At 47.6% G+C, this 24894-nt stretch overlaps 1 protein-coding gene across 4 annotated transcripts in view; it reads left to right on the plus strand.

Moving 5' to 3' along the window:
* LOC119963121 (transmembrane protein 144-like) overlaps positions 1 to 24894 on the plus strand; it is a 123114-nt gene that overhangs the window by 89798 nt on the left and 8422 nt on the right. For 3 of the 4 annotated variants that reach the window (XM_038791739.1, XM_038791738.1, XM_038791740.1), the window contains 3 exons: positions 2850 to 2969; positions 10803 to 10900; positions 17191 to 17244. In XM_038791739.1, coding sequence (XP_038647667.1) covers positions 2850 to 2969; positions 10803 to 10900; positions 17191 to 17244 — 272 coding nt within the window. The remainder of the gene's footprint in view (positions 1 to 2849; positions 2970 to 10802; positions 10901 to 17190; positions 17245 to 24894) is intronic. The other variant, XM_038791741.1, reaches the window with a different exon arrangement.

The following is a 24894-nucleotide window of genomic DNA, read 5'->3' on the forward strand; positions in this document are numbered from 1 at the left end:
GGGGGGGGGGGGTGTGGTCAGATTGAAAGGGGGCTGGGTTAGATCAGGATGGAGGCAGTGTGGGGGTGGTGGGGTGATCTGCTTAGGGGGTTCTGTATGTGCAGGGTGTCCTGTGCGAGGCTCAGTCTGCAAGTTTAAATAGTTACTCTGAGGTTGGTACTGATATTTTCCTTCTAGCTCCTTCAGAATGACCATCAGGATAAAACTGGCAGAACCATTCGAAGTTAGTGATTGAAATCTCTTCCTCAAATGGTTCCCAGCCCGGCACAATTGCGCAGGGGAAGTTAGTGATTCTGGACAATTGCTGGGGAATTCATGGGAACTTCTTAGAGAGATTCCCCAGTGCATCATTGGTGTACCCCCTAAATGTGACGCTGGGGAATCAGGATGTTATGGGCCAATGTGATAATCAGCCTCAAGTCTGTTGCTGTGATAATACTTCTTACAAAGGTGGTACAGTAGTACTGTGTGGCTGTCTCCCTCTGCTGTTTAGCTTTTGCTATAGCATAGATGTTTCTTCAGTTTGATCACGGAGTCTGTTTTGAGCCTAAACATTTCTCCATCTACTTTGCTGTGTGTAGATTAACAAGAACAGGTTTAAATAAAGGACCTTAATATGAAGAACATGTGGCTTCCCTACCATTCAGATCTCTGTGGGCAAAAGGGCAGGTTAATAGGGTGATGAAAAAGGCATATGGGACACTCGCTTTTATCAATCAATCAATCAATCAAGTAGATTACAAAAGCAGTGAGGCAATGTTGGAGTTGTATAAAACTTTGGTGAGGCCACAGCTGGAGTTGTGTGTGCAATTCTGGTCACCACATTATAGGAATGATTTGATGGCACTGGAGGGGGGTGCAGAGAAGATTCACCAGGATGTTGCCTGGGATGAAACATTTAAGTTATAAAGAGAGGTTGGATTGGTTTGGGTTGTTTTCCTTGGAGTAGAGAAGACTAAGGGGTGACCTGATTGAAGTGTACAAGATTATGAGGAGAATTGACAGGGTGGATAGGGAGCAGCTGTTCCCCTTAGTTGAAGGGTCAGTTACGAGGAGACACAAGTTCAAAGTGAGGGGTGGGAGGTTTAGGGGGGATTTAAGGAAAAACATTTTTACCCAGAGGGTGGTGGTCTGGAATGCACTGCCTGGGAGGGTGGTAGAGGCGGGTTGCCTCACATCCTTTAAAAAGTACCTGGATGAGTACTTGCAACGTCATGACATTCGAGGCTGTGGGCCATGTGCTGGCAAGTGGGATGAGGTGGGCAGGTCAGGGCCTTTCATGCACGGTGCAGACTCAATGGGCTGAAGGGCCTCTTCTGCACTGTAGTATTCTGAATTCTGGGATTTTGTTCTGGTCTCCTCAAGAGGTGGAGAGTAGACACTGTGTACAGGCTGCAATTACTGTACACAAATATTTACAGGTGAAGTGTAGAAAAGTCTCAAGATTGTCAAGATGTAATTCAGAACAATATAAAACCTACACATCCATTGGCGTAATGTTGGCACATCAAGCTGTGTCGAAATATCTGGGCCAGGATTCTGCACAAACGCGGCTAAGTGTTGACGCCAGCAGACACACCAGAGTGTTTCACACTGGCGTCAACGGACCTCTTGGCCCAACAATTCTGAAGCCCACAGGGGGCCAGGATGGCACCAGAGTGCTTCACGCAGCCCCGGTGCTGATACACGGCCCTGCACTGCCATCCAAGTGTACGCGCACGTGCACGGTGGCCGTTTCCGCGCCGGGCCCGCTCAACATGGAGCCACACAGTGGGCCGGCACGGAAGAAGGTAGGCCCCCCTAGATCGCGCGCGGCCACCGATCGGTAGCCCCCGATCACCGGCCTGGCCGTCGTTGAGGCCCCCCCCCCCCCCCCCCCCCCCCCCCCCGCCCCGGAGTCTGATCCCTCCGCCCTCCCTGCCAGGACAGCGTGGCCGCGAGTCCGAGCTCCCACTGGGTGGAACCACTCGTGAACCACGCCGGCGGGAAATCGGCCGTCGACTGCGGAGAATCACCACGAGGGCCTCTTTCAACGGTCCCCGACTGGCACCCCGTCGACTGGCAGTAATACTCCGGTCGCCGGAGAATCGTGTCCCGGCATCAGATTCATTTGCGGGTCTGAGGCCCCATTCTCCACCCCCACGCTCGGAGAATCCTGGCACTGATTTTATTTTTTATTATACTTTATAAAGAGCTAGGATTGTAATGGAGCCCTTCGTCCTTCACTAAGCTTCAGAACAGTAAGAAGTCTTACAACATCAGGTTAAAGTCCAACAAGTTTGTTTCAAATCACTAGCTTTCGGAGCACTGCTCCTTCCTCATCTGGGGTGCTCACCCCAGTCCAATGCCGGCATCTCCACATCAAGTTTCAGAATGGAAGACAAGAGTCCAAATTTTTAAAGTAATTTGTCTCTATGGTGATCGTAACTAAGATGCCCTTACCTAAAGCTATTATGGGATCCGAGAAACACTATCCAGGGCAGATGATTTAACTGCTTCTAATTTACGTTCACAGAATTTTTTACTTAAATCAAAGTGAACTAAATGTAACTTTATAACAAAACTTTAATATAAACTGTTTAAAATACCCTCCTGGCCAAAGAGTGAAAGACCTCAAAACCTTGACAGCATTGAAAAGATAGAAAACATTTTGAATAGGTTGTGTGGAGATTACAAAGCTTTGCTATTTTTTAACCAATATGAAAACATAATCAATGTCATTATATAAAATAAATATTATATAAAGAGGCTTTTCACAGCAACTTCATTTGAAGCCTTCTTGTGACAATAAGCGATTTTCATTTCATTTCAAATACTCACATCTGACACTGTCTTCTCTTCTATTTTAGACATGGATTATGTTTTTGCATACTGCAGTGGGATTATTTTAACCAGTACAATCTATTTTCTCATATACTGTGCAGTGAAGAAAAACAAACCAAGTGTTTATTCAACAGCAATATTACCTGGTAAGGTGAATTGATGAACAGTCATAATGCCTGTAGAGTACTGTTAGTGAGGTAACTTTTAGCTATTTGGGTAATTTCAATAAAGTAGTTTTAGTGGTCCTTAGTAATGACTGTAAGGGTTCCCATACAATGCACCTTGGGCCAACCAACAGTAACTCCCAACTACTTGCACTGAATATAAAAAGATTGATTATCTGTTCTAAGTTTGCTGATCCAGGGGGTATTAGTTTGCCCCTTTCAATGCCAGCAATTAGCTGATGAGGATCTTTGAGTTCAGAAAGAGATATAGCTTAACTGTAGCTATACAGGGCCTTGGTGATACCACACCTGGAGAATTGTGGACAGATTTAGTCTCCCTTCCTAAGAAAGGATATACTTGCCATAGAGGGAGTGCAGCAGAGGTTCACTAGGTTGATACCGTGGATAGCGGGACCGCTGTATGAGGAGAGTTTGGTTCAACTGTCTGATTGATCTGACTGAAATGTATAAAATTCTAAAAGGGCTCGATAGACTAGATGCAGGGAGAACGCTTTCCCTAGTTGGGGAATCTAGAGCCAGGGACATAGTCTCAGGATATGAGGTAGACCATTTAGGACTAAGATGAGGAAATAGTTAGGGAGGGGGGCAGTAGCGTAGTGGTATTGTCACTGGACTAGAAATCCAGAGACCGAGGATAATGCTCTAAGGACCTGGGTTCAAATCCCAGAATGGCAGATGGGGAAATTTGAATTTAATAAAAATCTGGAATTAAAAATCTAATCATGACCATTGTCGATTGTTGTAAAAACCCATCTGGTTCACTAATGTCCTTTAGGGAAGGAAATCTGTCACCCTTACCTGGTCTGGCCTATAAGTGGCTCCAGATCCACAGCAAGTGTTTGACATTTAATTGCCCTCAGGAATGGGCAATAAATGCTGACCCAGCCAGCAATGCCCACATCCCATGAATGAATAGAAGTAAAATTTCTTCACTCACTCAAAGGGTCGTGAATCTGTGGAATTCTCTACCACAGAAGCCTGTGGAGGACAAGTCACTGAATGTATTCAAGAAAGAGATAGATAATTTTAAATATTTAAGGGAGAAAGCAGGAATATAACATTCAGATTGTGAATCAGCCATGATCATATTGAATGGTGGAGAAGGCCCGAAATGGCCTACTCCCAGTTTCTATGTTTCTCGGTGAGGTCTGCCGGTTTGAAGAGTGTTTTTGATGGAGCATGAATTTTCAGTTAGCTGTGTGAATTAGCTAATGTGTTGGAACTATAAGCAAAGAGCTAGAGCACAACATTCAAGAGCCTTCGCAGGATGAAAAACTGGAGAAATGTTTTCCTCAAGTGTGATGTCAATCAGACTCTCAACAAAATGTGCCAACTGATTCCTTCAGAAAAGAAAACATCTCGATCAGGAAAAATGTAAGTATAAGGATAGACTGGGATGATCAAATATTGCACAGTAAACGACCATTCTTATTCATGTGACGAATACGTTTCATTTGTTTTTTTGTCACTTTTTGGGATTATTGGATCATTTATTGTTCACTGAAGGGATTTGGGATTGTGTCTAGTTTGCATTTTATTATAAAACAGAAGTTTTTCAAGGTTTTAAAAATGTCATAGGCTGCAAGAATGAAAAATCTGTATTAAAGCCGAATGGATCATTTGTAGAATGTTATTGTATTGATGCACATTCACAACCTTCATTTGAAACATGAAAGGCATTTATTAATAAGAAAAACTGTACAGAGGCCAGCTGCCCTAGAGCAGTCCATTAGCTGCACCAGTCTCTACATGTCTTCTGCCTAAGGGAGGACTCCACCCACTGTGGTCATGACCCACTCTCAGTCCCAATTGGTTCCTCAAGCCAGGTGACCAGCCTCTGCCATTTTGCTCTTAAAGCGACAATCACCACCATCCTCCCCCTTTAACTCATTTATACAATCTGCAATAACCAAGTTCCTGAAGTCCAAATTCTAACTAAAGGTAGACAAGTCTCCTGGCCCTGATGGAATGCATCCCAGAGTGCTAAAAGAGATGGCTAGGGAAATTGCAGATGCACTAGAGATGATTTACCAAAATTCATTAGACTCTGGGGTGGTCCCGGTGGATTGGAAATTAGCAAACGTGACACCACTGTTTAAAGAAGGAGGTAGGCAGAGAGCAGGAAATTATAGGCCAGTGAGCTTAACTTCGGTAGTAGGGAAAATGCTGGAATCTATCATCAAGGAAGAAATAGCGAGGCATCTGGATAGAAATTGTCCCATTGGGCAGACGCAGCATGGGTTCATAAAGGGCAGGTCGTGCCTAACTAATTTAGTGGAATTTTTTGAGGACATTACCAGTGCAGTAGATAATGGGGAGCCAATGGATGTGGTATATCTGGATTTCCAGAAAGCCTTTGACAAGGTGCCACACAAAAGGTTGCTGCATAAGGTAAAGATGCATGGCATTAAGGGTAAAGTAGTAGCATGGATAGAGGATTGGTTAATTAATAGAAAGCAAATAGTGGGGATTAATGGGTGTTTCTCTGGTTGGCATCAGTAGCTAGTGGTGTCCCTCAGGGATCCGTGTTGGGCCCACAATTGTTCACAATTTACATAGATGATTTAGAGTTGGGGACCAAGGGCAATGTGTCCAAGTTTGCAGATGACACTAAAATGAGTGGTAAAGCGAAAAGTGCAGAGGATACTGGAAGTCTGCAGAGGGATTTGGATAGGTTAAGTGAATGGGCTAGGGTCTGGCAGATGGAATACAATGTTGACAAATGTGAAGTTATCCATTTTGGTAGGAATAACAGCAAACGGGATTATTATTTAAACGATAAAATATTAAAGCATGCCGCTGTGCAGAGAGACCTGGATGTGCTAGTGCATGAGTCACAGAAAGTTGGTTTACAGGTGCAACAGGTGATTAAGAAGGCAAATGGAATTTTGTCCTTCATTGCTAGAGGGATGGAGTTTAAGACTAGGGAGGTTATGTTGCAATTGCATAAAGTGTTAGTGAGGCCACACCTGGAGTATTGTGTTCAGTTTTGGTCTCCTTACTTGAGAAAGGACATACTGGCACTGGAGGGTGTGCAGAGGAGATTCACTAGGTTAATCCTAGAGCTGAAGGGGTTGGATTATGAGGAGAGGTTGAGTAGAGGGACTGTACTCGTTGGAATTTAGAAGGATGAGGGGGGATCTTATAGAAACATTTAAAATTATGAAGGGAATAGATAGGATAGATGCGGGCAGGTTGTTTCCACTGGCAGGTGAAAGCAGAACTAGGGGACATAGCCTCAAAATAAGGGGAAGTAGATTTAGGACTGAGTTTAGGAGGAACTTCTTCACCCAAAGGGTTGTGAATCTATGGAATTCCTTGCCCAGTGAAGCAGTTGAGGCTCCTTCATTAAATGTTTTTAAGGTAAAGATAGATAGTTTTTTGAAGAATAAAGGGATTAAGGGTTATGGTGTTCGGGCCGGAAAGTGGAGCTGAGTCCACAAAAGATCAGCCATGATGTAATTGAATGGCGGAGCAGGCTCGAGGGGCCAGATGGCCTACTCCTGCTCCTAGTTCTTATGTTCTTATTATACACACGAGTAGAAAAATTATAAATCGAGTCTTTGAGGGATTTTTCTGTTTCTTGTAGAGCGGTATAATTCTGTAGTCGGAGATGTTTCCACCGGATCGACATTAATAGAACTGCAAATACCGGGTACCTCTTCAGGCTTAGGCAGTTCATTCCTAGTTGCTTCCATGTTATAGACATCAGTTAAGTCTATAACAAGACAATCAGATACTCAGGTACTTCGGTGCTTACAGGTTCAAAAACATTTCTTGATGGCAACACTCACTTCTGGAGCATCGCTCTACCCCGGAAGAAATCCACATGTTCACAAGTGTTCCATCCCTCTACATCTATTGGGTACGACAGCGGTGTGGTCTCATAGACAATAATTCCAGGGATCTAACTTGATCCACTACCTAAGTTTCGTATTATTACACCATGCCAGATTATGTACTTAATTTGTTTTTTTTTATTGTTGCAATGGTGATGGCTCATTGGTGAGATCTTGAGACTTGTGCTTTTAAACATGAACAGTTTTATTGGTGGCTTTAACTGTGTACAGTTACAAATATAGTTTTGCATGGAGCTGTTCCGTGTAGGTTTGCTGTTTACTGAGTTCTGTCCCAGACTCTTCGCTGATCATGTGACTACACACTTCACTCTGTGGCTGCTGCCACTCCCCAGTCCCAGGTTGACCCTTGCTCTGCCGAGCACCTTACATTACAATGCCTGCAGACACAAATCATCACAAGACAACAAAGTCTCAGGTCATGTCAATTCTTTCACAATCTTGGTCTGTCTGGTGTGAAGGAATGGTTATGGTACTCTGTTTCTGGTACTTAGCTCATGTGATACAGTTTCTTCTCTTTCCAGCATTTCAATTCAGCATCTTTTTCTTTTGTTTTATAAATTTAGTGTACCCAATTAATTTTTTCCAATTAAGGGGCAATTTAGCGTGGCCAATCCACCTACCCGGCACATCTTTGGGTTGTGGGGGCGAAATCCACGCAAACACGGGGAGAATGTGCAAACTCCACACGGACAGTGACCCAGGGCCGGGATCAAACCTGGGACCGCGTGAGGCAGCAATGCTAACCACTGTGCCACCATGCTGCCCCTTTCAGCATCTTTTCATTGACTATTTTATCATATTGGTTCTTGTGCTTTTCTACTAGTCTGACCATTTCAGCAATCCTGTTCTGGCACAGAATCTCACCTTTCTTTATCTGCCTGAACTTCAGTTAATTTCTCATTCCCAAGCTTCCCTTCTTCAAGCTCTTATTTCCTTTTCCATTGAACTTGGTCTTATTTTATAGTTGTTTTTTCATGGAGTTCTCCATTGCCTCATTTAAATTCTCCTTTTGTAGATTTTTGCAGCTTTTTTTCCAAGTTTACTATCAGTCAATTCATCTTGTTGTTTTCATGTCTTCTCGAGAGCTTTAGTTCGTCTTCCTGATTTCTCTTTATGTTCAATATTTCCTCGTTTCGTTTGAAGTCTTTAATTTCTGCATTTTTTCTGAGAGAAATCCATTTAAAGTGTTGCCACCAGGGGGAAATGTGTGGGGTTCCCACTGGCGCTGTCAGTGCTGCTGCAGACAGATTCAGTGGCAATTTGAAACATTTTTGGAGAGGCACATATTTATGTTGGCCATGAGAGGGGCAGGACCTAGACTCGCTGACCTGTTCCGCTCCTCAGGGATTGGTGTGCCATTTTTCAGGGCACCCCAGTCTCATAATAACATGGCCCCAATCACTGGCAAGCCCACCCCTTGAATCACTTGCAAGCGATGTCCCTCCCTCCAAAGTGAGCAAAACCCTATTATGGCCTTGCCAAATGTCCCCCCCCCCCCCCCCCCCCCCCTTCAGGCCCCTCTCCCCTTCAGGCAACCCCCTCCTCAGTTGTTTCCCCACCCCTGTTCAAGCCTGCTCCATTTCCCCTACCAACTGTCCTGGCTTGAGACAATTGATGCCTCTTTAACCTGTGATTATCACTCTCTTCAGTTGCTCCGTCTGGACCTGTAAAGACTTAATTACCTGCAAAGACTCGCATTCAAAGTATCATCTTGCATCATTGACTTTGTCTATATATATGTTTCTGGAACCCACCTCTTCATTCACCTGAGGAAGGAGCTGTGCTCCGAAAGCTAGTGATTCAAAACAAACCTGTTGGACTTTAACCTGGTGTTGTAAGACTTCTTACTGTGTTACTTTTTCATGGCATTCTTGAAATTTTCATAGGCCCTCTCAGCCAGAACATTCAATGTTGGGTTGTAGGGGACTGTCCTTCTGCGTTGTGTGCCATTTGCTCTCACAAAATGCTGATAATTATCAGAGGTGAAGGGGGCATCCAAAACAATTAATAGGGGAGTCCATAAATGGCAAACATTTGGCGCAAAGCATCTACCGTGGCCCCCGAGGTAGTGGTCCCCATCTCCTGGGCTGTTAACCACATAGAGTGGGCATCTACCAGCAGCAAATATCTGGTGTAATGGTGCCAATGAAGTGGCTAGATTCAAAATAAATCTTCTATAGTGATTGACCATAGGAAGGAAGGACTTAAGCTTGCTGATATTTTTGGGTGCAGTGAAATTTCATATGGCCTTGATCTTTTCTTCCCTTAATCAGGTCTAATTATTTGTGTAAGACATCTTCAAACCTCCTTAAGACATCTTGCAGGATGCAGTCAGATTTGTTGAGGATTTCCAGCCAGTTGAGCCTAATCTTCTGCAACCAGTCTCTTCCCAACAGACTAGCTCTATGTCCTCCATGACAACCAAAGGCAAATTGGCCTCCTGCCCTCCAAATGTCACTGGGGTATTTTGTCTGTTCTGAGGATTTTCAGAATCTCCCCAGTGTATGTCAAAAGCTTGGCTGTGGTACTCTTCAAGTATAAAGACCGTGGTCCTGCCCAAAGATACTGAAAGGCCTGCTCATCCACTATGGTCATCAAAGCCCCGGAGTCAACTTCCATTTTAAGTGTCTACCATTTATCCTTGAGCACCTTCAATCAGAGCTGTCTTATTCAAATGGACTGCATTCAACTGATGCACTGCATGCTTTTCTTCAAAGCTCTCCTCCACTATGTTCAGTGGCACTGTTGGCTACTGCTGCTGTTGTTGTTTTGTTGCATTGGTGCATTTTGCCTCGTGCAGCAACGTGTTTGAACATGCCCCCTTCAGTTATAAATATTGGCACAATGACAGGAAATAGAGTAGTGGTGAATTTGGTTTTAGAACTGAAGGAAGGTATATAGTAGGGTTCCCCAAGGGTCGACGTTAGGATGCCTGCTTTTCTTGATATATATTAATGACCTAGTCTTGGGTGTATTGGGAACAGGTTCAACATTTATGGATGACACAAAATGAGGAATTGTTGTGAATTGTGAGGAGGATAGTGATACACCTCAAGAGGACATAGACAGGCTTATGGAATGGGCAGAAAAGTGGCAGATGAAATTTAAGGCAGAGAAGTGTGAAGTGATTCATTTTGATCGCAAGAACGAGGAGAGGCAATATAAAAAGAACAGCGTAACTCCAAAGTGGACGAAGGAGTAGAGGGAACTGGATATATACGTACATAAGTTTTTGATAATGTCAGGGCAGGTTGAAAAAGCAGTTAATAAAGCATACGGGATTCTGGTCTTTATAAATTGAAGTAGTGTGTTCAGTTCTGGGCGCCATACTTTAGGAAGGAAGTGAAGATGATTAGAGAGGCTACAGAAAAGATTCACGGGAACGGTTCCAGGGATGAGGACGCAAGGCGATTGGCAAAAGAAGCAGCAGCAACCTGAGGAAAACATTTTTACGCAGTGCATGGTTAGAATCTGGAGTGCAGTGTGTGAGAGTGTGGTGGAGGCACATTCAAACAAGACTTTCAAATGAGAATTGGCTAATTATTTGAAAATAAAAACATTGCTCAGTCATTCCGGTCATAAATTCTTTAAATTTGGTGAGCAGGCTCTGCACTGGGAACCTCTCAAAATTCAGCTACTGACACTAAAATCACAAGCAGCTCATACAGCCTTGGCTCTTAGCAATGTTGACACTATAAATATAACTGCTCACAACACCATAAATATAACTGCTCACAACACAATAAATATAACTGCTCACAACACCATTGTATCCCAAGGAGACACAGAATTATTTTTAATTCATTCCTCAGGACATGGGTACCGTTGGCAAGCTGCTCTGAGGAGGTGGTGGTGGATATTCTGGTATTTCCTTTACAGAAATCAGTTGTCCGCATGCAGACAATTAATGCTTCCCAATTTCTTTCATTCTTAGCTTTCTTTTCAGGCCTCCTGTGGGGGATAGCAAACAGTGCGTGGTTCCTGGCAAACTATTTCCTTGGTGCAGTTATCACCTTTCCTCTTGTTACTGCTGTGAGTATTGCTTATGTTTGTAACAGTGTCAAAGATAATGTAAAAACAAAATGGAAAAATCTGAATTATTGTCGAACTTGGATCGGAAAGGCTTTCGGAATACTGACCAGCTACCGACATCAAAATCACAAGCAGAACACACAGCAAATTTGACCATATAAATATAACTGCTCGCAACATCATTGTATCCCTAGGAGACACAGAGAATTCTTTTTAATTCATTCTCAGGACATGGGTATGTTGGCAAGCTGCTCTGAGGAGGTGGTGGGGGGCCTTCTTCTTGACCCGCTGCAGTCCTTTGTAGTAGTTTGACACAACCGAGTGGTTGGCAAAGGGTATCCATGTCGGTGTGGACTGGAATCACATTTGGCCAAACTGGGTATTGATGGCATGCGTCCTTCCCTAAAGGGCATCAGTGAACCAGTTGGGTTTTTACCACAATAATTCCATTGCCACAACACATTCTGCCTTCTTGGTCACTGCTTTAAGGAGCTTCATAAAGGAGGAGCGAAAGGTAGTGAGGCTGAACGGCTTAGGGATGGAATTCCTGAAATTTGGGCCTAGGCAACTGAAAGCATGCTTGCCAATGATTGGCAAAAGGGAAGTTGGGATTATCCATGATTAGTTGTAGGATAACCTCTTGGGTTTCACTGAATGTGCTCCTAACTTTCTAACCCCTGACATCCATTCATGCACTTAGAGTAGCCCACAACAGAATATAACAGCTACACACTAAAGGGAACTGATCAACATTCTTGAATACATTCCAGTGTTCTCCCTCCCCAATCATTGGGCCAGATGGTGGAGTGCAGTTGAAGGCCTCCTCTCAACTCAGGGTGATCATTCAGTAATATCCCTTCTGACTTCAGTTTTCTGTGTATGTGGCTGCGTGTGCACACATCTTAAAGGAATGTCGCTGTAAGATGCCTGTTTTTCCAATGTTCAATAACAGCGATTTTGTTACGCTCCTGGATGAGGAGGAATTAGCTATTTTATTCAACCCCCCACCCTCTTTGGTTGGTTGCAACAAGATTAATTTAAAAGGGATCCCATCTCCATGGATACCGTTTCCCAGACCAGATGTATTTACTTTTTAGAAGGAGATACATTTTCTGTGATTCTATGAGGATGTATAAACTTACGGATGCACCGGCAGATATGGTCAGACTTTGCACAAATGGTTAAAAGTCAGAAGGGGACTTCCGGTGGTGACATGTAGGAGGAGGTCGCATGTTGAGTAGCTCCCGCTACAGTTGGCGGATTTTGGCCCTTTTCACCCCATTTTCGGGGAGAGTTTGTCAGCAAACTTGTCCCAGTTGAGACGTGGTTATTAAAGGATATCCAAAAACCAAAAAAAGAATATTGGGAAGAAAGCAGCGAACGCTAGCATGCTGGCAGAGTAGAGCACAGTACGGAGCACATTGAGAGTGAAAATGGCGGGGGCAAGCTCACAGGGTGGGGTGGTGCCCATTATGGTGGATATGCTGGCAGAGGTGATGGTGACTGAATTTGAACAGCAATTCACCAAGCCTTTCAAACGACAAAGGAGGGAGATGATGGAGACTCTCAAGCAGACGGTGGAGGACATGCTAGTCCCAATGAAGGAGGCTCTTGAAAGGATGTTGGAGACAGTGTGGGAGCATGGTGAGGTGTTGAAGTGGGTGGAGGAAGCAGTGTCGAGGCACAGTGACCAGTGCGTCTTGCTGGAAACAGAGTCCCTGAAGGTGGAGGATAGAAATAAGGGCCTGAGAGTGAAAGGTATGGACCTGGAGACTAGGTTGCAATGGCAGTACCTTAGGATTGTGGGGCTGCCTGAGGGAGTGGAGGGCCCGAGGCTGACAGAGTATTTTTGCGCTGCCATTGAGGAGATTCTGATGGCTATAGGCAGAATGCAAACTGACAAGGCACCCAGGCCAGATGGTTTCCGATGGAGTTTTATAAAAAGCTTGCTGATCGGCTGGTACCATTGTTGATGGAGATGTTTGACGATTCGGTAACAAGGGGATGATGCCAACATCCATCTCGCTCCTATTAAAGAAAGATAAGGACCCAGTGGAGTTTGGGTCATAACAACTGATCTCTTTATTGAATGTGGATGCCGAGATCTTGGCTAAGGTGTTGGTGCTAAGGTTGGACGAGTGTCTCCCTCAGGTTGTTGGTGAGAATCAAACAGGCTTCGTAAAGGGTCAACGTTTGTCCTCTAACAGGCAGTGCCCGTTGAATGTGGTGCTATCCCCAGAGGAAGGGTGAAAAGGAGGTTATTGTGGCGTTGGGTGTAGAGAAGGCTTTTGATAGGGTAGAGTGACGCTCTCTGTTTGCGGTGTTGGAAAGGTTCGGAATAAATTTGTGTCGTTAGTCAAGTTGCTATATAAGGAACAAGGGGAACAAGACAGGTGTGCCGTAAGTCCCCCTCCCTTTTGCATTGGCAATAGAGCCTTTGGCCATCGCATTGAAGGGGATAGTAAGGGGGAGTGGAGCATAAGATGCCCCTGTACGCCGATGATCTTTTCTTGTATATCTTGGATCTGGTTCCCACAATGGGGAATATAATGGGGTTTCACAGTATATAAATTGAATTTGGAGAAAAGGGAGTGTTTTTCGATCTCTCCACCAGAGAACAGAACTAATCTGGAGGTGTTGCCGTTCTGTTTATCGGGCACTTACTTCAGGTATTTAGGGGTGCAGCTGGCTCGGGATTGAGCCCAGCTTTGTACATTGAACTTTACCCCTGGTGAGTAGGGGTAAGGCCGATTTACAGAGACAGGACAGCCTCCCTCTGCCATTGGTGGATCGACTTCAATCAGTGAAGATGAACATCCTACCACGGTTTCTGTTTCTATTCCAATATCTACCGGTTTTTCTACCAAAAGGATCTTTGTGGGGGTGGAGAGATTGATCTTGTCCTTTATTTGGGTGGGCAAGATAGCCGGGATTCAGAAAATGGTTCTCCAGAGGGACAGGCAGGCAGGAAGCTTGGCATTGCCGAGCCTGATTTACTACTATTGGGCGGTGAGTGGGGAGAAGGTGATGGGCTGGTGTGGGGATCAGGAGGCAGTTTGGGTAAAGATGGAGTCAGGTTCATGTAGGGGGTGGAAGGATTGAGATTTGTTTTTGGAGGAGCGGTTTACGAGCTTGGAGGAGATGTCAGAGAAGTTTGAGCTATTGCAATCGGAACCTTTTAGGTATATGGAGGTGTGTGATTTTGCTAGGAAGATTTTTCTGATGTTTCCGGTACTGCTGCCATCGTCATTGCTGAAGGTTCTGTCACTTGCGGGGACAGAGAAGGGCAATACTTTGGGAATTTATAGCAGGATCCTGGGGAAGATGATGTGTGGCTGGAGAGGGTTAAGGCTAAGTGGGAGGAGGAATTGGGAGTGGAAGAGGAGGAATTGGGAGTGGAAGAGGAGGGGGGGGGTTGTTGTGTGACGTGCTGCAAAGGGTGAATGTCGCATTCTCGTGCGCGAGACTTGGGCTTCTGCAGTTAAAGGTGATGAGTGTGAGGTGTAGGGTGAGTCAGCTGTTTACAGGAGTATAGGACAAGTGTGAGCTGTGTGTGAGGGGCCCTGCCAACCATAAACCTATGTTCTGGTCATTCCCTGAGCTGGTGAGGTTTTGGGCTCCTTCTTCAGCACTACGTTGTGATTCTACAAATCGATTTGGAGCCGAGTCCCTCAGGGGCCGTATTCAGGGTGTCAGACCTGCCGGAGCTGCAGACGGGAGCAGAGGCAGATGACTTCACTTTTGCCTCGTTGATTTGCTCCAAGGCAGGTTCTGTTGGAGGTCAGCTTCTCCTCTCTGTCCCTCAGGATGGCTGGGGGATCTTATGGATTTTTTACACATCAGTTATGTTCACCATGAGGGAGGCAATAGAGGAGTTCTACAAAAGATGGCAGCTGTTTATTTTGTACTTCAAAGAGCTGGTCACCGCCAGCAGTTACAGAGGATGGACCGGGGGGGAGGGGGGGGGGGGGGCAGGGCACTTTTTTTTTCTTTGTTTTTCTGTTTAGTATTGTGTATTTATCAAAAAGGTGAAATAAAAGTATATAAGTCAGAATTATAGGTCCTGTACCTGAATGTGCCCAGTGTTTGAAACAAAATGGTTGAATTGAAATAGGACTACAAATGTATTATCTGCTAATTAGAGACATGGCTGCAAGGTGACCAAGGACGGGACCTAATTATTCAAGGCTATTTGACATTCCGATAGGACAGGAAGCTGGGAAAAGGTGGTGGGGTAGCTCTGTTAATCAACAATTAATTTTGTGCAGTAGTGAAAGGTGACCTTAGTTCAAAGGGTGAAGATGTAGAATCAATTTGGGTAGAGGTAAGAAATAGCGACGGTAAGAATTCACTTGTAGAAGTAATTTATAGACCTGCTAACAGTAGCTGCACTGCAGGATAAAGTATACAGGGGAAATAATAGGGGCTTGTAAGTAGGCAACTACAAAATGCATGGATGATTCTAATCTTCATAGATTGGATGAATCCGATTATTAAAGGTAACCTGGAAAGGAGACCTTAGAATGTACTTGAGACAATTTCTTAGAGCAGTACATTCTGGTATCAACCAAGGAACAGACTATTTTAGACCTGGTCATGTTCAATGAGACAGGATTAACTAATTACCTCATGGTAAAGGAGCCTCTTGACAACAGTGCTCATAACATGATATAATTTAACATTTGGTTTCAGGGTGAGAAGGTAAGACTAGTGTCTTAAACTTAAATAAAGGCAATTACAAAGGTATGAGGACAGAGTGAACTGGGAAATAGTTTAAAAAGTAGAGCAGTAGAGAAACAGTGGCAGACATTCCATAACTCTCATCAAAGATATATTAGAAAGACTCGACAAGATAGATACACCAACTATGGTTAACTCAGGAAGTTAAGACATGCACGAAAGTGGAAGGAAACGCTTACAATGTTGCAAATATTAAAAGCAGATCAGAAGATTGGACAGATTTTAAAAATCAAAGAATTACTAAAAAATGAGGGAGAAATTAAAATATGAGAGAACGCTAGTTCAAATCAGATGATAAGAATTTCTAGAAGTACATAAAAAGGAAAAGGGTAGCTAAAGTGAGCATTGGTCCCTTACAATGTGAGAATGAGATTCAATAATGGGAAACAAGGAAATGGCCAAAATACTGAACAGATGTTTTGGATGGATTTTCCAACCCTTCATTCCGGCCTATGTAAGTGGAAATTTCAATCGCTCGCCAGCCCACCACAGGAGAGCCCACGGCGTGAGAGCTGGTACACTCCTACCTTTGTGTCTGTGTTCATTGAAGAACACACAGAAAACCTACCAAGAATACTTGAAAATTAGCAGGTGTGGGGGGTGGGGAGGGGGTTTGGCATTGCCGAACTTCCTTCATTATTATTGGGCGGCGAATGTGGACAAGGTGCGGTGATGGTGGGAAGGAGAAGGGATAGAGTGGGTTAGGATGGAGGAGGAATCTTGTAAGGGGTCTAGTGAGGGCTATGGTGATGGCAGCATTGCCAATGGCTCCGAGTAGGTATTCAAGGAGTCCGGTGGTGCAGTCCACAGTGAAGATTATGTAATCAGCTGAGGAGGCATTTTAGGGCGGCAGGGTTGTCGGTGCTCATGCTGCTGTGCGAGAATGATAAGTTTGAGCCGGGAAGGGTGGATAGTGTCTACAGGAGGTGAAAGGAAGTGGGGCTGGTCAAGGTGAGGTATGTGCAGGTTAGGTGGATTGGCTATGCTAAATTGCCTTTGTGTCCAAAAAGGTTAGGTGGAGTTATTGGGTGCCACAGCAGCCATAGTGCCATAACAATAACTCAAAATGCTAGAAACCCTCAGCAGGTCCAGCAGTATTATTGATTTGAAACTCTAATGCGCCCAATTGTAATTCTGTACAAGTGAATGGGTTTTGAGTGACAATCTCACCCATTAACTCTGTTTCTTCCTCCGCAGATGGCCCTCAGGCTGCAAGCTTCCAACATTTTCTGATTTACTTGTGATTTGCAGCATCCAGTGTTTTGCATTATTATTACCATTCCAGTGTTACCCAGTGATTTCGGTGTATTGTGGGAATTATGGTAGTATTATCAACTCAAGGATTTTAATGTGTTACAGATACGAGTTTAATGAAATTTTAATGTCAATGTAATACTTCAATGCTTTTTTTACATGTGGAGGGTGTGTTGTGAGTGTCAGTCTGTTACACAGTAAGTGGATTTGAAGGATTAACTTCTACTGCTACAGTAAAAGTAGAATCGCATTTTATTGTAAAAAAAATTATCCTAATTTTCTTTTTCACTTTTCAGGGTCCTGCTGTCATCTCTCTAACATGGGGAGTGTTTTACTTTAAAGAGATAAAGGTCAGTTCGTATGAATTTTGAAGATAGGTTGAGATGTCTTGAATTGTTCAGTGTACAATAAACAGGAACTAGAACTATAGTGGTGAAAGGGTTATCACAGCGTTACAGAAAAGTGGGCTGCAGGTTTAATTGTCTCCAACATTATACACAAGCTCAGCCAGACTGCCCCAGGTGAGCAGCAGTTCAAGGCTGCATTGTCATTCCATCCTGGCTCGAGACATACACAGGAGGCTTCCGGCAGTTAACAAAGGGGTTTATTGGTGGAAGGCAAGGGCAGTTAAATAACAAGCACAGGACACAACATAGCACAGCTTAACATTTCAGCTCAGGGTCCACACTGCCCAGGCTGCTGGTCCCAGGGCACTGCGCACTCTCCCTATTGGCTGGGCTTCATGTGTTCCCACATGATTGGCTCGAGCCAGTCACAAGTCCATCAAGCCCGCCCCCTTAAAGGGGCTGCGCTACCACACATTATTTTGAGCAGTATGGATTGAAATCAAATCTCTGTCTCAGAACAGACTATAGAGAAAAAATAAAGGAAAAAAATGATATATCACTCTTAAGAAAAATTGTTACAGGCCGGATCTGCACTTCATAACCTTATATAATTCAAAAGTAAAGAAGAGATGAAAAAACTGTATAGAACTTTAGTTAGACCACAAGGTGAAGCCAGTTCTGGGCTCAATATTATATAAAGGATGTAGAAACACTGGAGAAGGTGCAATTTATCGAGATGATACCTGTGGTAGTCACCACTGTTGTATTGTGTATACTGCATGTGGTAAACCACTGTTACACCTGTATTAGGTGATGTAAGGTAGGACCTGTACGACAGGTTCGCCGGTAGCCCCTGCCTTCTGGCTCCGCCCAATTGCACAAAAGACTCAGATTGGGTATAACTGTGGCTTTATTGCAGTCAGATGCGTGGCCTCCTACTGCAGCTGACGAAATGGCAGATCAATGGAGGACACGCATATTTATACGGCTTCTTGTGGGTAGAGCCAGCCGGCAGGGGCTACCGGCGAACCTGTAGTGCAGGTCCTACCTTACATCCCCTAATACAGGTGTACACAGTGGTTCACCACATTCACCCCCTGTTAAGAATGAGTCCGGCGGGGGTGGTGTGAAACTATATACAATGTTGCGAATTATGTACAGTGTCTTATAAAATGAGTGGAGAAGGAAAAAAAATGTCCATTTTGATGGTCCGGTGCCTGTCAGAGGTTGTCGATCCGGTGCTTGGACGGTTCGCTGGGAGCGACGTAAGGGTGGCGGCGATGTCGGTGCTGGTGTTGCCGATGGCGGTACTACCCAGTAGTCGGAATGACCCCGGGAGCATGCCAAAATCTTCTTTGTCCTCTTGCATGGGCAGGGGAAGGAGGGATGGCCCTGGTGGGGTTAATGTTGGTAGCGCCGGGGGAGCGGAGGGTGGTGCATGGGTGGGGAAGTGTGTTGGGGTGGAACCTGATGGTGCCAGGTCCCTGAGGGAAACAGAATCTTGGCGGCCATCGGGGAACTCCACGTAGCCATACTGGGGGTTGGCGTGGAGCAAGTGTACCCTGTCCACCAAGGGGTCCGCCTTGTGGAGTCGGACGTGCCTACGGAGCAGGACCGGTCCTGGAGCTGCGAGCCAAGTCGGGAGCGACACCCCGGATGTGGACTTCCTGGGGAAGGTAAAAACACGTTCATGGGGTGTGTTATTTGTGGCTGTGCATAGTAATGACTGGATGGAGTGTAGTGCATCAGGGAGGACCTCCTGCCAGCGAGAGGCTGGACAGCCCTCCATACTGTCCCGTTCTCCCTCTCTACCTGCCCGTTTCCCCGGGGGTTGTAGCTGGTTGTCCTGCTGGAGGCGATACCCCTGCTGAGTAGGAACTGAGGCAGCTCATCGCTCATGAATGAGGATCCCCTGTCACTGTGGATGTAGGCGGGGAAACCGAACAGAGCGAAGATTGTGTTGAGGGCCTTGATGACGGTGGCAGACGCAGGGCATGGGATGGCGAAGGGGAATCTGGAGTATTCACCGACCACACTGAGAATATACGTGTTGCGGTCGGTGGAGGGGAAGGGCCCTTTGAAATCCACGCTGAGGCGTTCAAAGGGGCGGGACGCCTTCACCAGGCGCGCGCGGTCCGGCCGGTAGAAGTGCGGCTTGCACTCCGCACAGACCTGGCAGTCTCTGGTGACTGTCCGTACTTCCTCGACGGAGTTGGGCAGATTGCGGGCTTTGACGAGGTGGTACAATCGAGTGACCCCCGGGTGACAAAGGCTGTCGTGCAGGGCCCGTAGATGGTCTACTTGTGCGCTGGCACATGTACCTTGGGAGAGTACGTCTGGGGGCTCGTTGAGTTTGCCGGGCGATACAAGATCTCGAAACTACAGATGGAAAGCTCGATTCTCCACTGCAAGATTTTATCATTTTTGATCTTGTCCCACTGTGTGTTATTGAACATGAAAGCTACCGACCGTTGGTCAGCGAGGAGAGTGAATCTCCTGCCGGCCAGGTAATGCCTCCAGTGCCGCACAGCTTCAATGATGGCCTGGGCTTCTTTTGTGACGGATGAGTGCTGAATTTTAGAGGCATGAAGGGTGCGGGAAAAGAATGCCACGGGTCTGCCTGCCTGATTGAGGGTGGCGGCAAGGGCGACATCTGAAGCGTCGCTTTCTACTTGAAAGGGTAGTGTCTCGTCTACTGCATGCATCCCGGCCTTGGCTATGTCTGCTCTGATACGGGCGAAGGCCTGTTGTGCCTCGGACGTGAGGGGAAATTGGGTGGACTGTATGAGTGGGCAGGCCTTGTCTGCATAGTTTAGGACCCACTGGGCGTAGTACGAGAAGAACCCCAAACAGTGTTTGAGGGCCTTGGGGCAGTGGGGGAGGGGAAGCTCCATGAGGGGGCGCATGCGGTCGGGATCAGGCTCCAGAAGTCCGTTCTGGACTACATAGCTGAGGATAGCTAAGCGGGTCGTGCTGAACACACACGTCTCTTTATTATAGGGAAGGTTGAGAAGAGTGGCGGTGCGGAGGAATTTAGCGAGGTTGGCATCGTGGTCCTGCTGATCATGGCCGCAGAGGGTGACATTATCTAAGTACGGAAACGTGGCCCCCAAACCGTACCGGTCGACCATTCGGTCCATCTCCATTTGGAAGACCGAGACCCCGTTACTGACGCCGAAGGGAACCCTAAGAAAGTGATAGAGCCGACCGTCCGCCTCGAAGGCAGTGTAGGGATGGTCTGATTTACGGATGGGGAGCTGGTGGTAGGCGGATTTCAGGTCAATTGTTGAGAAGACCCGGTACTGCGTAATCTGATTGACCATATCAGAAATGCATGGGAGGGGGTACGCGTCGATATGCGTGTACCGATTGATGGTCTGGCTATAGTTCACAACAATTCTGTGTTTCTCCCCCATTTTTACTACTACCACTTGGGCTCTCCAGGGGCTGTTGCTGGCCTCGATGATACCCTCCCGAAGCAGCCGCAGGACCTCTGATCTGATGAAGGCCTTGTCCTGGGTGCTGTACCGTCTGCTCCTGGTGGCGACGGGTTTTCAATCTGCAATTAGATTGGCAAAGATGGAGGGGGGGGGGGGGGGGGTCAACATTGAGGGTCGCGAGGCCGCAAACGGTGAGTGGAGGTAAGGGCCCGCCGAATTTGAGAGTGAGGCTCTGGAGATTGCACTGGAAATCCAGTCCCAGCAATAGTGCAGCGCAGAGGTTGGGGAGGGCGTAGAGACGGAAATCGCTGAATTCTACGCCCTGGACAGTGAGAGTGACCGTACAGAATCCTCGGATCGGGATAGAGTGGGATCCGGAGGCCAGGGAGATCCGTTGATTGGCGAGGTGTCCCGCGAGGGAGCAGCGCCTTACCGTATCCAGGTGTATGAAGCTTTCGGTGCTCCCGGAGTCCAGCAAGCAAGAGGTCACGTGGCCGTTGATTTTCGCCGTTGTCGAAGCGGTGGCCAAGTTGTGTGGACGAGACTGGTCCAGCATCATCGAGACAAGCTGCAGGTGGTCGTCAGAGGTTTCGGTTGGAGAGTGTCGGTGACCCAGATCGTGGGTGTAGTTGACGTTCCAGCCCCATGGGGAAGACAAGATGGCGGCGTCTGGAGGTCCTGTGGGGAACAAAATGGCAGCGCCCACGGGGCGCACATTGCGGGGATGGCGGTGTGGATCAATGGAGGACACGTATATTTATACAGCTCCTAGTGGGCGGAGCCAGCCGGCAGGGGCTACCGGCGAACCTGTAGTACAGGTCCTACCTTACATCCCCTAATACAAGTGTACACAGTGGTTCACCACACCTCCCTGATGGACTACACTCCATCTGGTCACTACTGTGCATCTCTACAAATAACACACCCCATGAACGTCTTTTTGCCTTCCCCAGGAAGTCCAAATCTGGGGTGTCGCTCCCCACTTGGCTCACAGCTCCAGGCCCAGTCCTGCTCCGTCGGCACGTCCAACTCCACAAGGCGAACCCGTGGGTGGACAGGGTGCACTTGTTCCATGCCAACCCCCAGGCTATGTGGCGTACCCCGACGGCCACCAAGATACTGTCTCCCTCAGGGACCTGGCACCAGCAGGTTCCACCCATACACACTTCTCCGGCCCGGCGCCACCCTCCCCTCCCCCGGCACTCCCAATATTAACCCCACCAGGACCATCCCTCCTTTCCCTGCCCACGGCAGAGGATGAAGAGGATTTCGGCACACTCCCGGAGTCATCCAACATCAGGCCAGCATCGACATCGCCACCACCGCTACGTTGCTCCCAGCGGAACATCAAGGCACCAGACCGGTTGAATCTCTAACTGGCACCGGACATTCGAAGCACTCTTTTTTTTCTTTTCCCTGATTAAACACTGTACATAAATTCAGTACTGTATATAGTTCTCCACCACCCCCGCCGGACTCATTTGTAACAGGGGGTGAATGTGGTAAACCACTGTTACACCTGTATTAGGTGATGTAAGGTAGGACCTGTATTACAGGTTCGCCGGTAGCCCCTGCCTGCTGGCTCCGCCCAGTAAGAGGAGTATAAATATGCGTGTCCTCTATTAAGCAGCCATTTCGCCAGCTGCTGTGGGAGGCCACACATCTTACTGCAATAAAGCCAGAGTTGTATCCAACCTTAGTCTTTGTACAATTGATTGTGCATCAATGCATACGGGGATATTACGGTAAGGCCCCTGTACTACAGGTACGGGGGTAGATCTTTGCCTGCTGGCTCCGCCCAGTAGGTGGAGTATAAATCCGGATCCCTGCTTGTCGGACACCTCATTGGACCACTCATCACCCGCAACCGCTGCCGACCAGCCACGTCTGGCCTCCATTACAATCGACCAGACACGACCGCACAGCCTCCCGACCGTGTCGACGACAGTGAAGGTTGACGGGGAGAGGTTTCCTGCCTTCTGGACTCCGGGAGCACTGAGAGCTTCATCCACCCTGATACGGTAAATGGCTGCTCCCTTACGGTCCACCCTCACGGTCCACCCTCCCAACCAGAGAATCTCCCTGGCCTCCGGATCCCACTCCGTGGAGATCCGGGGGGTACTGCACCGCCACCCTCACCATCCAGGGCATACAGTTCAGCGGCTTCCGCCTCTACGTCCTCCCCAACCTCTGCGCTGCCCTGCTACTCGGCCTGGACTTCCAATGCAACCTCAGAGCCTAACATTGAAATTTGGCGGGCCCCTACATCCCTTACTGTATGAGGCCTCATGATCCTTGAGGTCGACCCACCTTCCCTGTTAGCGAACCTCACCCCGGATTGCAAACCCGTCGCCACCAGGAGCAGACGGTACAGTGCCCAGGACAGGACCTTCATCAGGTCTGAAGTCCAGCGGCTGCTACAGGAAGGTATTATCGAGGCCAGCAACAGCCCCTGGAGAGCCCAAGTGGTAGTGGTGAAAACTGGGGAGATAAACAAGATGGTCGTTGACTATTGTCAGATTATCGATTGGTACACTCAGCATGACGCGTACCCCCTCCCTCGCATATCTGATATGGGCAATCAGATTGCACAGTACCAGGTCTTCTCCACAGTGGACCTGAAATCTGCCTACCACCAGCTCCCCATTCGCAAGGCGGACCGCCAGTACACCACATTTGAAGCGGACGGCCGCCTTTACCATTTACTTAGGGTTCCCTTCGGCGTCACTAACGGAGTCTCCGTCTTCCAACGGGAGATGGACATTGGTTGACCGGTACGGACTGTGGGCCACCTTCCCGTACCTGGACAACATCACCATCTGCGGCCACGACCAGCAGGGTCACGACGCTAACCTTTCCAAATTCCTCCACACCGCCAAACTCCTTAACCTCACCTATAACAAGGAGAAGTGCGTGTTCAGCACGGACTGATTAGCCATCCTCGGCTATGTGGTCTAGAACAGAGTTCTGGGGCCCGACCACGATCGCATGCGCCCCATCATGGAACTCCACCTTCCCCACTGCCCCAAGGCCCTCAAACAATGCCTGGGGTTTTTCTCGTACTACGCCCAGTGGGTCCCTAACTATGCGGACAAGGCCCGCCCACTCATTCACTCCACCATTTTCCCACTAATGGCCGAGGCTCACCAGGCCTCCAATTGTATCAAGGCCGACATCGCCAAGGCCGCGATGCACGAAGTCGACGAGACGCTAACTTTCCAAGTCGAGAGCGATGCATCAGACGTCACTCTGGCCGCCACCCTCAAGCAGGCAGACAGGCCATGGTATTCTTTTCCCGCACCCTCCATGCCTCTGAAATCCGGCACTCCTCAGTCGAAAAGAAGGCCCAAGCCATCGTTGAAGCTGAGCGGCATTGGAGGCATTACCTGGCCGGCAGGAGATTCACTCTCCTCATTGACCAACGGTCGGTTGCCTTCATGTTTAATATCACACAGCGGGGTAAGATCAAAAATGATAAAATCTTGAGGTGGAGGATCGAGCTTTCCACCTACAATTATGAGAATTTGTATCGCCCCGGTAAGCTCAACGAGCCCCCCCCCCCCGATGCCCATTCTCGAGGTACATGTGCCAACGCACAAGTAGAACGACTCCGCACCCTGCACGACGATCTGTCACCTAGGGGTCACCCGCTTTTATCACTTCATGAAGGCCGGCAACCTGCCCTCCTCCATCGAGGAAGTCAGGGCGATCACCAGAGACTGCCAGGTCTGCGCGGAGTGTAAACCGCACTTCTCCCGGCCAGTCCGTGCATGCCTGGTGAAGGCCTCCTGGCCCTTTGAACGCCTCAGCGTGGACTTCAAAGGGCCCCTCCACCGACCGCAACACTTACTTACTCAATGTAGTCGACGGGTACTCGAGATTCCCCTTCGCCATCCCATGCCCCGACATGACATCTGCCACCGTCATCAAAGTCCTCAACACCACCTTCGCTCTGTTCGGTTTCCCTGCCTACTTCCACAGCGACTGGGGATCCTCATTTATGAGCAATGAGCTGCGCCAGTACCTGCTCAACACGGGCATTGCCTCGAGCAGGAAAATTAGGTACAATCCCAGGGGCAACGGGCAGGTGGAGCGGGAGAACGGGACGGTCTGGAGGGCTGTCCAGCTGGCCCTACGGTCCAGAAATCTCCCGGCCTCCCGCTGGCAGGAGGTCCTCCCCGACGCCCTTCACTCCATTCGGTCGCTCCTGTGC

Source organism: Scyliorhinus canicula, chromosome 3 (genome assembly GCF_902713615.1).
Source record: "Scyliorhinus canicula chromosome 3, sScyCan1.1, whole genome shotgun sequence".
NCBI classification, from domain to species: domain Eukaryota; kingdom Metazoa; phylum Chordata; class Chondrichthyes; order Carcharhiniformes; family Scyliorhinidae; genus Scyliorhinus; species Scyliorhinus canicula.